Source organism: Malus sylvestris, chromosome 7 (genome assembly GCF_916048215.2).
Source record: "Malus sylvestris chromosome 7, drMalSylv7.2, whole genome shotgun sequence".
NCBI lineage: Eukaryota > Viridiplantae > Streptophyta > Magnoliopsida > Rosales > Rosaceae > Malus > Malus sylvestris.
The window spans coordinates 20,298,435-20,310,710 of NC_062266.1; the positions used below are offsets into that span (position 1 = coordinate 20,298,435).

The window sequence follows — 12,276 nt, forward strand, 5'->3', positions numbered from 1 at the left end:
TGTGGTGGAAGGACCACATTAATTTGCGACACTTATTTTCAGGAACTACATGAATTAATTTCAATTTAAGGAATCATGTTGATGGTGAGGGTCAATTTTAGGAACTATTTGTGATAAAACCCCAAAACAAAATGACCGGAAGCCAAGCCACTGATGCTTAACCTGTTCATCAATCTCTGAATGTCAAGTTTCCTTGATAGCTTTGATAAAGTTAGGAGGTTTGATTTAACCATTTATAGATGTTTGAAAATGCAGAACAAAACATCAATACTTCTAACCATGATTACAACAGTTTGCATACATCTGTGTACACTTCCATGATTGACAATAAACATTAAACAGAACACCAGCAGATACGCCTTACGATTTACAAGTACTGCTATGAAAATCCAAAACCGGATACATTGGCAGGACGAACTTTACCACATCCAAGTAGACCTATTACAACATACTATCCGTTCTTGCTGGCAGCCTTCTGAAGAAGTTAATCGGGGCTGATGGCATCTTACCCCTGAACCTCGGGTGCCTCATGAGGTAAATGCCACCGAGAAGAACCAGGACCTGGAAAGGGGTCACGTACAACACAATAGCAGCCACGAGACAGAAAGTAATATATAAAGTAGTGGCACGAGGATCACGCCAACTGAGAAGTGCCTGAAGCCTCTCCCCTTGGGTTGCAACATCACCCACCACGGTTTGAATTCTTCCAGCAACACTCCTCAAGCGGTCATACCTCATTCGAACTATATCTGAACCCCGTGATGTTGGGAATGTGTCAAATTCCTCATCAAGCTCGTCAGGGTGCACAGCATCTGCATATGAGATTCTTGTGTTCATGTGAGGAGGGTACCTTGGGCGGTACCTCCAGTTCCAAATCCCTATCAGAAACATGTATAGGAACACAGTTGGTAAAATCAGTTCTGGGAAACACACGAGCATCATGAACAGAACATGTACTAGTACTGTTGTGATGGGGTTTTTCCATTTGCAGACTTCTCCAAACCATTTTGCAACAGCAAACAACCCTGAAAAAACTGCCATCAGTCTGAAAAAGTTTGCCTTGCTGCGCCTCATGCTCCAAAGATGAGAGTCTGCATCCGACATGTATTCTACTACTTCCTTCCTGAGAGGTGGTTCTGCCCGACTAAGACGAGCTGCCACTATGTTGACAGCTTGATGACGTAACATATCTTGCTGAATCACACTCAATGGCCTTGCATAATGCATCTTTGGCAAAAGGGGTTTCGAGTATTTAAACATCATGTTAACGAATGATGTGCATGAAAATCTGATTGCAAGATGCAATTCACCCATCTTTTTTACACCTGAAGGATGAAGAACTAGTAATGGGTAATTGTGTGTGTAGACACGGCCAGTCTCAAGGGTAGAGATTCGAATCCGGACCTTGCCAATTTTCACATCCCTGCCACTGCCATTTGTATTACCAATCTGACTGTTATCAAAAACCCCCACAGTGAGAACCGTGGCAGGATCATAAACCTCCCAAGTGTACTGCTCATTGTATTTTGGGCTCAGGCTGTTATTTATAGTTCGAGTACGAACCCATTTTTGCCCATACTTTGCTACACAATATGTGTCTGATACACCCTTCCCATCCCTTGTTTTCATTGGGTGTAGCCCTTCAGCATTTAGAATTCCGAGCTCCAACATACCAATATGTGACTTCCATAGCTGCTTAGCTGTAGGTCGAAGGTCGCTGCTGTAGTGAGTTGACTCATCAAGCACATGGTACCCTCCATCAAGGCAAACACGGAGATGGATTCTACTGGAAAACTTATCTTTATCTTTCTTCCGCTGTTCCCCCTCCATGGCATCTGACATATGCTTTTCAAGGTTAAACCACCGGCCACGAATTAATCGATCATCAGCACGCCTCTCAACAGCGTTCAATGGTATAACAACCCTTCCTAGGATCTCATCTTTGCTTGGACCTACGCGATCTTCAACTGAAATGATCAGATGATCGTCAAAGGGTTCAGCAGCAACAAACATTAGGTCCTCGTTCCACATTGGGTTCATAGCTCGAGATTGAACTGGTTTTGTCTTTAAAACCTGATTACCGATCTGTACTTTTGCATATGCATCTGGAAAGCGGGACCTGTCAGATAGAACCAAGTCCTGTGCCTCAATCACATTTACTCGAACATACCATAGTCTTGGTGAATGGTAAACTTTTGAACGGATGTGTCCATAAGCAACCAAAGAACCATCATCAGGACCAATTGCATCAGAATGCCAGGCCTCTGGAAAAGCCTCATCAGCTTGTGTGCCAATCCATACAGCAAGCATCAGCTCTCCTTTGTCCTTCTTCCCATCCTTATCTGCAAGCCGATACCATTCTGGAGCCAATGGGCTGTCTGGTGGAAATCGACGAGGAACTTCAAGGATCTCAAACCGCACAAACCCAACAAAGTCATCTTTCAAAAGATCCTTGTCTTTGACTACAACGTCCAAAACAGATGATTGCTGATTATCCTTTGCAAAAGCAAATACCTGGTTCCATTCAGGGTTCTGCCTTTTCTCAAAATGCCTTGTAATTCCTTTGAAGTTCCCAACTCTTACTTCAACATATGGGTCAAGGCTACCTGTTATATCCATGTGAGGGAGGTCACGGGCTTTCACAACTCGTACAAACAGGTACTCCATCTTTTCAACAAGGTCATAGGTGCCGGATGGCCTGTCTCCAGGTATGACTCGCCCTCCAACAATTCGCCCCCCTCCAAGGTAAGGACTTGTCTCTTTAAGGGAATAATCAGGAGCTTGAGCTGATGAACCTGGGTACGTGCTGCGAACAACTGGAGGCTGTGGTTGAGACCTCATTTCCTGCATCCCATAGTTCACTGACGACTGCATTGGTGCTGAAGGAATATTCTGCTGCTGTGCTACGTTGGGGTTTGGAAGGTGGTGAAATGTACGTCTCGACTCAGATTTTCCATTGGACATCATGTTTGAGATAACATTTGGAACTTGTGGCGATTGTAATAGAACACGTGCAGAGCGTGAATCTCTGTCCAGAGGTGAATCCAGTGCAGGAAGTGGATTTGAGGATCTTATAGACGGGTCATCGGTAACAAAAACTTTTAGACCAAGCTCTCCCTTAACGCGTGAGAAAAGGCCTCGCTTCTCCAGAGGGTAGTGCAAAACAACAGCATCAGAATATGGAACAAATGATGTCCCAGTAAGACAAACCTTTCCGAGGAAAGAATTGGAGTTGCCCTTACCATGGTGATATATATAGGCTTCAAGACTGAGGTTAGAGAGATCGTTTGGATCAGAGATGTTGAAGTAGAAGCTCTCGTTCCAAACGGGATTGAGATCTTTTTCTTTTATGGTGGTTCGGAATCTCTGATGATCAAAGTGGAGCTCCACAAATGCGTTGGCAGCGCCCTGCCCATCTTTGGGCATAAGGTCATGGGCAGCCACAACCTCCACCCCTAACTTAAAGTTCATTGAACTTTGACAATCGAAGTAATACTGCTGAAAGAAATATATCTAGCTGCTTAAAGGAATTGGTAAGACCGATCGGAGTACCTGAGAATGAACCAAAAAAATAACTCAAAATTTACAGATGATACCTCAAATGCCGAAATTAATAGCAAGATAATCACATAGAACCTGTACATATGGAACTGTGTAATCATTAAAAAAATAAAAGTGTTTGAATGATCAATAAAAATAACGAATGATATTCCCAATTTGTTTAGTACAACTGCAACTAATCACTTGTTTTCTGGTATCTAATTCTATAAAAATCCGTTTACAAATTACAGTCACTTTTTTCCCTCAGATATTTCAGCAACCAATCAGAACATAAATCTGTTCCAAAGGAAATCGGGAGGTATACGTCTCATTTTAAACGTCCCAGAAAATTGATACTCCAAAAGAAATGAAGAAATCAGAAGGGTGATGAGAATCTACAAGTCCTTGTCTTCGACAAGTTAGATTCTCGCAAACAATCTTCAATGCTTTACCTTCTTATCAAGTACATGATCTGTAATACCAAGATATTCCGAAACCAAAAGAAAAGAAGAAACAAACAGGAAAAAGCCCTGCACCCTTTTAAGATTCCAGAGATTAGAATCTTCCTAAATCATTATTTTCCACTTTCCCCAGAGCAGAAATTTCTTGTTCTGTTCTTTGGGATTACTAAAAAGAACTAATTAATTGAAAAGTAAGGTATCCAGAAAGATATGTATATACCATGTCCCTTTATTCAGCTAAAGGAGAAGTAACCTCCATCAAAACACACGGTGCAAACATAATATTTCATCCGATTACACAAAATTTGAAGTGAAGAAAGTTCATGGTAAAAACTAAAAACTTTCACAAGAAACAAACAGGCATATATTCAAACTTATAACCTAATTTTTTTTTTTTAAACTTGAGGAAGTTATACAAAACCCACCTCCCCTTTGGACCAAACTTCATAAATTTTCTCAATGATCATAAACCAATTAGCTTTAATAACCATCATTTACCATCCACCGAAATAGTATATACCATGTTAACTTGTGTCTAAACACACAGAGAAAAGATAAGTTTTACATCCGATTAAACAAAATTTGAGACATGAAAAATGACTGGAGATCAGCAGATACATGAAAGATAAGAAACAACAACCATGGTAAAAGATAAAAACTTTCTTAAGAACAAACATACGTATATCCACACAAACAATCATATTATCATAAATTTCTAAAATATTAAAACCCCAGAAGAGATTATCTCAAATTTTCTCCAAACTCCAAATTTCTCATATTTCCTCAATGGTCAGAAACCCCATCAGTTCAAGTAACCATAATCTACCATCCAACACAAAAGTACGCAACAAAGTACATAGCGTTAAAAAGAAGCTCACCTTGTCTTTGAGCTTGACAGGCTGGGTTCAGAAGCACACAGATTTTGGGAGACAGATTGAATTGAACCCAAAAACAGAGACCAGAAGGAGGGTACTTATGCACAAACAGAAAACTGAAAAATGGAAGAAAAAAAAAGATGACAGAGTTTCTGGGATGGTTCCAAGAGAAAGAGAGTCGTCGAAAACGAGTTAAAAATGGACTTTGATTGGCTAGAGAGAGAGAGGGTGGGGGGTCTACTCTGGCATACGACCGAGAGGAGGGTCGTTGTGATTTGTATTTTAGCCGAGGCGCGTTTATGGCAAAAGACCGGAAAGGCCAATACACATTTGAGACGAAGTAACGTAGCACTTATGCGTTTAAAGGACAATCTCTGCACTCGCCGGTTGCGTGCACCACGTGGCCTTCAACTACAGCGCTCCCTTTTTTTTTTTTTTTTATTGAATTTTTGTGTTTTGTTTTACCAACTCACTCGAGCATATCTAAATTCCCCAGCTAAATGAGGTTACTTTTTTACCTTTGTATTATAGTTTAGTGATATTCTTTTTTATTTGTAAGTAAAATATCATAGGTTCGATTCTCATTAAAAGCAAATTTGAACTACATTATTACTAGCTAATTGTGAGGCTAAGTCCACCTCCTCCCTTCATAGTGTAGATAATATCGTTTGCTCAAAAGAAAAAATAGGCTACTTGATAAATAAAAAATGCAAATCAACATTCAGGTTATGTGGCTAGCCACAATAATAAAAATGTAGCTAGTATTGTTCCTTCCAATCTTACGCTCATAATTCTGAGTTTCATATTATTTATATAAAAGAGAATTAGCTGGTGAGTTCGTCATGGCATTTCACCTTTTCGTAGGCCTGGAAAACTCATATATGCGTTTCAGTCTCTCTTTGACCACCATAGTGTGATTTATCAGTGCCATGAACCAATCACAAGACATTCTATGTGAGATACAGGCCTAGAATTCATCCCTAACCACTAGGGCACCCCGTGGTGATTAATTTAGCTAGTATTGTTAGAGATGCTCTAAGTTTATACATCATGTCTTGCTTGTTTATTAGTTTTGAAGGTAATAAAAAAAAGGGAAATACCTAGAAATAAGACAATTTCATAATCTTGGGACGGAAATATGACATTTCGAATATGCACACATCATGCACAAGCCATGCACAAACAATCGGACAGAAATAGGATTTTTCCTACACCTTGAAATGACCTAATTACCCTTGTATATAAATGGGTTATTTCTTCCCATTTTCTTATTTCTCTCTCTACTCTCTCTCTCCCTCCCTCTCCCTTCTCTCACTTTCTCCCTCACGCACTATCTCCCCTTCTCACTGTGCACACACAGTGCACAGTCATCCCGACCAACACCGTCCAAATTGAAGCCACCACCAATTTCATTTCGTCCTTACAAGTCCAAAACACCTAGCCTTGTCACGAATCTCGTCCCCAATCGTCGGGATCAAAACTCAAGCAAGCCATAAGTTTTTTGGCCATTTTCCAGTAACACGGCAAACAATCGAGACTCGAGACCACCACCACTAGACTCGCATTGAGGGTGCGAACAAAGCCTAGTCATTAAATGCTAGTGTTTTGTTGGATGAATTTTTCAGGATTTGCTCATTGTATGTACACGACATGCATATGATACGCTCACAAATTGAGCCAACCCAAAAACTAAGAAGTTAAATTAGGGTTTGTGTTTCATGTTGGGGTCTATGGGTTGTGGAATAAATTTCAAGTTTTGACGTGCTACAAAACTAGGAAGGAACAATTTCTGGTTCAAGTGTTCAATTGCAGAAATTTGTGAATTTTTTTTCGTAATGTGCATGTAGTGTGCATGGCTATATATTAATATGAGAAGCGGAAATGTTCACTAGTTATGATGCATGTATGTTGTGCCCCGGAATTTAGCGAGTATGACCACAACCTAGTTGGCCTCGGCAAAAACAAAAATTAAGAAAATGATTAGAGGATGTTAAGGATCATGTGTGTTCATGAAATAACGACAACGAGTATCATGTTTTCCACTTGCACGGTTAAGTGGTGATTGATATATGTAACAAGACTTTTCAAACTGCCATTGTAATCTTATATACATAACAATTATGTTTTAATTGTATCCATTATACCAATAGGTTGCCGTTAAGGTTTCTTATTAATGCGAAAAACAACACGTTGCTCGATCTCCAGTTTTGTGTATAACATGTGCATGTAATGTACATATGATGTGCATGTGGTGTGCATTTAGTGTATATGGTGGTGACGTCACAGGTGATGACGTTATTTTTTTTTATTTCAAAAAGAGGGTTGTGAGCTATGGATTTTTTTGTTGGCTCATAATTGTGAGCATATCATATGCTTGTTGTGTACATACAGTGAGCAAATCTTGAAAAATTCATCCAACAAAACACCAACATTTAATGACTGGGTTTTGTTCCCACCCTCGATGCAAGTCTAGTGGTGGTGGTCTCGAGCCTCAGTTGTTTGCCGTGTTGCTGGAAAATGGTAGGAAAATTCGTGGCCTGCTTGAGGTTCGATTGCAACTATCGAGGATGAGATTCATGACAAGGCTAGGTGTTTTGGACTCATGAGGACGAGATGAAATTGCTGGTGGCTTCGATTTGGACAGTGTTGGTCAGGATGAGAGTGCATCGTGCGTGAACAGTGAGAATGGGAGAAAGAGTGCGTGAGGAAGAAAGTGAGAGAAGAAAGAGAGAGAGAGAGAGAGAGAGAGAGAAATCAGAAAATGGGAGGACATAACCCATTTATAAGTGGGTATTTTAGTAATTTAAGTTGTGTGCATGGTCTGCATGGCTTATACATTGCCGGTTTGTCCTATTTTTTTCCCAATATTAAGAAATTGTCCTATTTTGGAGTATTCCCCCCGCCCCGCCCCAAAAAAAAAAACAATCTGTCTCTTAATGATGCTATCTGGCATTTGCAAAATCCCTCTTACATACATTTGAATGATTATAAAGTACATTTCTAAATCTCAAATCTAAAATTTTTGTAGTGTATCTCTTGGCCTAAATTTTTGAGGCATTGATAGTTTTCAACAAACCTAAAGGATTCGGAAGCATGATCAGAATAATACGGAGTGGTTACAGTTTCGAGCAAAATATGTATGTCTTCGGAAACTTTGCTAAAAACATATTTTGAAAACTTTGGCCCCTTTTTTTTTAATTTTAATATTTATTTAATTAAAATATTATTTATTGAATAATATGTTGAAAATACGTAAATTTTATATGTATTATTAAAGATAGATGAACATAATGTGTTTTAAACGTAAAAATTATGTAATTGTGTAATGCATTTATTCTTCGTTGGAGTTATAAATAACATACAATTTAAAGAATATTAATAGGTGTAAGGACAACGATAGTTTAATATATATATATATATATATATATGTACATAGTCGTACATGTATAATACACAAATTTATTAACTATGCCCAAAACTTGAATTCTGGCTTGGCTTTCAACTTTAGCATTTGGAAATCTCTCATTCAAACGTATATAGTCAGAAAAAAATAAAATAAAATAAAATAATCACCACAAGCACAATGGAAGTCCGCATGATTATCATTATCATTACCACTGTCACGTAGAATTTGAAGCATATGTGCCAGATGACTTGGCAACCGCAACTGTGTTTTGCTGCAAACTAAAGCATGCATATTTTGCATGTAAGTGATGCGACCAACGTGGTTAGGTGATGCCTTATCACAGAAAGTAAGGATAAATTATAGTCAATTTGTCCATTATTCCGAATTTATTAAAAATTAAAAATTAAAAGATTTTGATAAGTATATATACCTAACATACAACAAATTACAGTCTTGCAGATTATTAGTGATCCAACTTGGACGTGCCAACAACACAAGACTTGTTATTCTTTAAAGTCATCCCATTGGCTAATTCAACCACGAGAGAATCACGCCTTTTTAATGGAGAAATTGTTTTAGGAGAAGAAAAGTAAGCGAAACTACATGGAAAAAGATATATACGTCCAAAAAAAAAGCTCTTTGACTAAATGAAGCGATGTCGTGCAATAAAACCCTTTTTCAAATTTTTATCTTTGTACAAATTTGGGATATGTTGAGAGTAGAATTTTATACAAGGAGAAGAAACATTACAATAGTAAATGACCTGACTCAATTTGGGAAAGCGTTGGATTAATTCTCAAATTCATAAGAGATGTTTGTACCATACTTGACCAATCCCGAAATTACCGAGCACCGGTCAACGTTATACCGTCAAGGACGCAGAAGAGTTTCCCTCCAACCAGGAGGCCAATCACAACGCGATACGTTTCGACATCAGAAGCCAATCATAGCGCGACACGTGTCAACATCAGAAGCCAATCACAACATAACACGTGTCAATTGTTGACAGTAGTAACAGCTGGCAATGCCACATCAGCTTAACTAATAGACTATTGGTTGTTATGTTGGTTAGAGGGGTTATAACTAACTGATATAGTTACTGAAGTTACTGATGTAAATCGTGCAACCTATATAAGAGGATATGGCACTACTGTAATCCACAATTCAGATCAATACAAAAGTTTCTTTCTCTAAAACATTCATTCTTGCTCTAGAACTCTTCTTTCTTTTTCTTTTCTTGTTTGAGTATTCATTGCAGATCAGGATTTCTGTATACGTTAACATGGTATCATCGCCGTGTACGTTCTTCGTGGCTATCGTCTTCCGCTCATGGTAGTAGTTGCCGGAGATTATTCTTGGTAACTTCGTGTAGTTTCGTCAGTGTTGTGCGTTCTGTTGGAGGCTTGGATTTTCTTGCGAAGTACAGTATGTTTTCTGCACTCTATCTGTTTGTGAAAATGTCTCAAGGTCTTTTCTTCTGGGTTTGTTGATTTTTTTTTGTGTGAAAGAAACAAAGGCCGATGCCGTCTTTCTGCAAATTTGATTTGAGATATAAGGCCGAAGCCATTATCTCGGTGTAAACTCCATAAGGCCGATTGCCGGAGTGTAGTTCTTGTGCAATTCTGTTCTCTTTCTTCATTCAAGGCCGATTGCCGAAGAAAGGTGTATTTTTTTTATCTCTGTGGTTCTATATCTTGTTGTTTGAAATCTTGGGTTGTATTTGTGATAATCTTTCGTGTGTAAAGATGGCTGAATCTAATGTTAGAATTGAGAATCTGTTAGGGATGTTGACAGTAAAGTTGCAAGATGATAATTTCGTGAAATGGAGTTATCAATTTTCATCTGTGTTGAGGGGGTATGATTTGTTTGACTTCTTTACTGGAGAAGCACCATGTCCGCCTAAGTATGTGATTGATACAGCGTCTGGGGTCACTAATGAAATTAATGCTGCTTATAAAGATTGGGTGAAAAAGGATCTAGCTTTGTTAAGTTTGCTAATTGCAACTCTTTCGGATGATGCTATGGAACATGTAATTGGGTGTAAAACATCTTATGAAGCTTGGAAATGTTTGCAAGAAAGATTTGCCTCTGTCTCAATGGTTCGTGTGAATCAGTTTAAAACTGAATTGCATACTGCTCAGAAAGGTGGTGATTCGGTTGATAAATTCTTAATGAGACAAAAAGGGATAAGGGATCAATTAGTATCTGCAGGAGAAAAGGTTACTGATAATGATTTCATTATTGCTGTTCTTTCTGGTTTGCCTGCTGACTTTGAGATGATTAAGACAGTCATATTGGCAAGGGATTCTCCTATGTCTATCAAAGATTTTCGAGCACAATTGCTTGTAGCCGAAGGCAGTATTGAATCTAGAATGCATACGTTATCTAGTTCTATGTCTGCTATGGTTGTTAAAGGTGAAGGATTACAAGGCTTTCAAGGGTATGAACATGGTGAGAGCTCTAATTCTCAGAGGTCTCAAGGTAGTCTCAGCAATGCTACATTCGGTAACAACTTTCAGAGAGGAAATGGTTTTAATGATCAGTTTGGTAGTAATTTTCAGGGAGGAAATGGTTTTTCAGGAATTGGAAATGGTAATGGTAGTAGAGGTTTTCAGTCTTCACAGAGAGGAAATTTTAATAATAGAAAGTTTGGAGGTGGGAATAACAATTCCAGGTTTGCATCAGGGTTTCAGAACAGAAATGGGAATAATGGTTACTCTGGGAATAATGGCTACTCTGGAAATGGTAAGAGTGTTGCAGGATATGAATCTGCAAGTAATGGGTTCATCTCAACTAATTCATCTGCTGGCCATGGCAATTCTAAGTCCAATTGAAGTGGGAATACCAATTCTAAGTACTTGGTATCACCTGAATGTCAGATATGTTCGAGAAGGGGACACACTGCACCAAACTGCTACTATAGAGCTGAGAGTGGAGGTTCACAGTCTTCTGGTTCTGTAATCTGTCAGATATGTGGAAAGCGGGGGCACATAGCTCTTGAATGCTTTCACAGGAACAACTTTGCATATCAGGGAAATCCTCCACCACCACCATCGATTGCAGCTATGACAGCTCAAGCAAATGTCACTCAAACTGAAGGATCTGGTGTTGGTTTTACTGCTGAAGAAAACTGGATATTGGATTCAGGTGCCACTCATCACATGACTGCAAATTTACATCATCTTAATCATGTTATTCCTTATACTGGTGATGGAACTATTACAATTGGGAATGGTACAGGATTGAAAGTAACACATATTGGTTCCACAAACATTCCTCTGTCTAATCAATCTTTGATGTTAAGAAATGTGCTCTGTGTACCTAAAATCACTGTGAATTTACTTTATGTTAAGAAGTTATGCAGAGATAATGGATGTTGGTTTATATGTGATGATGTTGTCTTCTTTATACAGGACAAGACAACAAGGAAGATACTGTACACAGGGACAAGTGATGATGGGGAGCTGTTTTCAATTCCAGTCAATGTCTTTGCGAAGTCTTTTGCTGCAAAGTTGGAGCACTGTGCTGGTTTTGTTGGAAAAAAGATTCAAGTATCAAGGTGGCATAAGCGGTTAGGACATCCGTCAGAGGAGGTGCTTGCTGTAATGCTGAAGAAGTTTAATAATAGTGTCAAAGTAGATAGTTGTGAGTCTATATGTTCTTCTTGTATGAGTGGTAAAATGAGAAGACATTCATTTCCAGTAAGACACAATACTGCTACATATTTGTTTGAGAAAGTTCACACTGATGTATGGGGGCCATCTCCAAAGGTGTCTGTACAGGGTTATAGATACTATGTGAGCTTTGTAGATGAATATTCACGATTTTTGTGGATTTTTCCAATGAATAACAAGTCTGAAGTGTTTTCTGTATTTGTTAAGTTCTGTGCCTTTATACAAACTCAATTCAGTGCTTCACTTAAGTGTTTACAATCTGATGGAGGGGGAGAGTATACAAGTAGAATGTTTGTTGATTTTTTGGATAAAAAGGGTAT

At 38.7% G+C, this 12,276-nt stretch overlaps 1 protein-coding gene across 1 annotated transcript; it reads right to left on the minus strand.

Moving 5' to 3' along the window:
• Window positions 1–201: 201 nt before the first annotated feature.
• LOC126629081 (FT-interacting protein 7-like) lies at window positions 202–5,107 on the minus strand. Its single transcript, XM_050298969.1, has 2 exons — window positions 4,880–5,107; window positions 202–3,552 (listed from the first exon to the last, which is right to left on the minus strand). The coding sequence occupies exon 2, from the start codon at window positions 3,469–3,471 to the stop codon at window positions 442–444; it is 3,030 nt and encodes a 1,009-aa protein (XP_050154926.1). The 5' UTR covers window positions 3,472–3,552; window positions 4,880–5,107; the 3' UTR covers window positions 202–441.
• Between the last annotated feature and the right edge of the window lie 7,169 nt (window positions 5,108–12,276).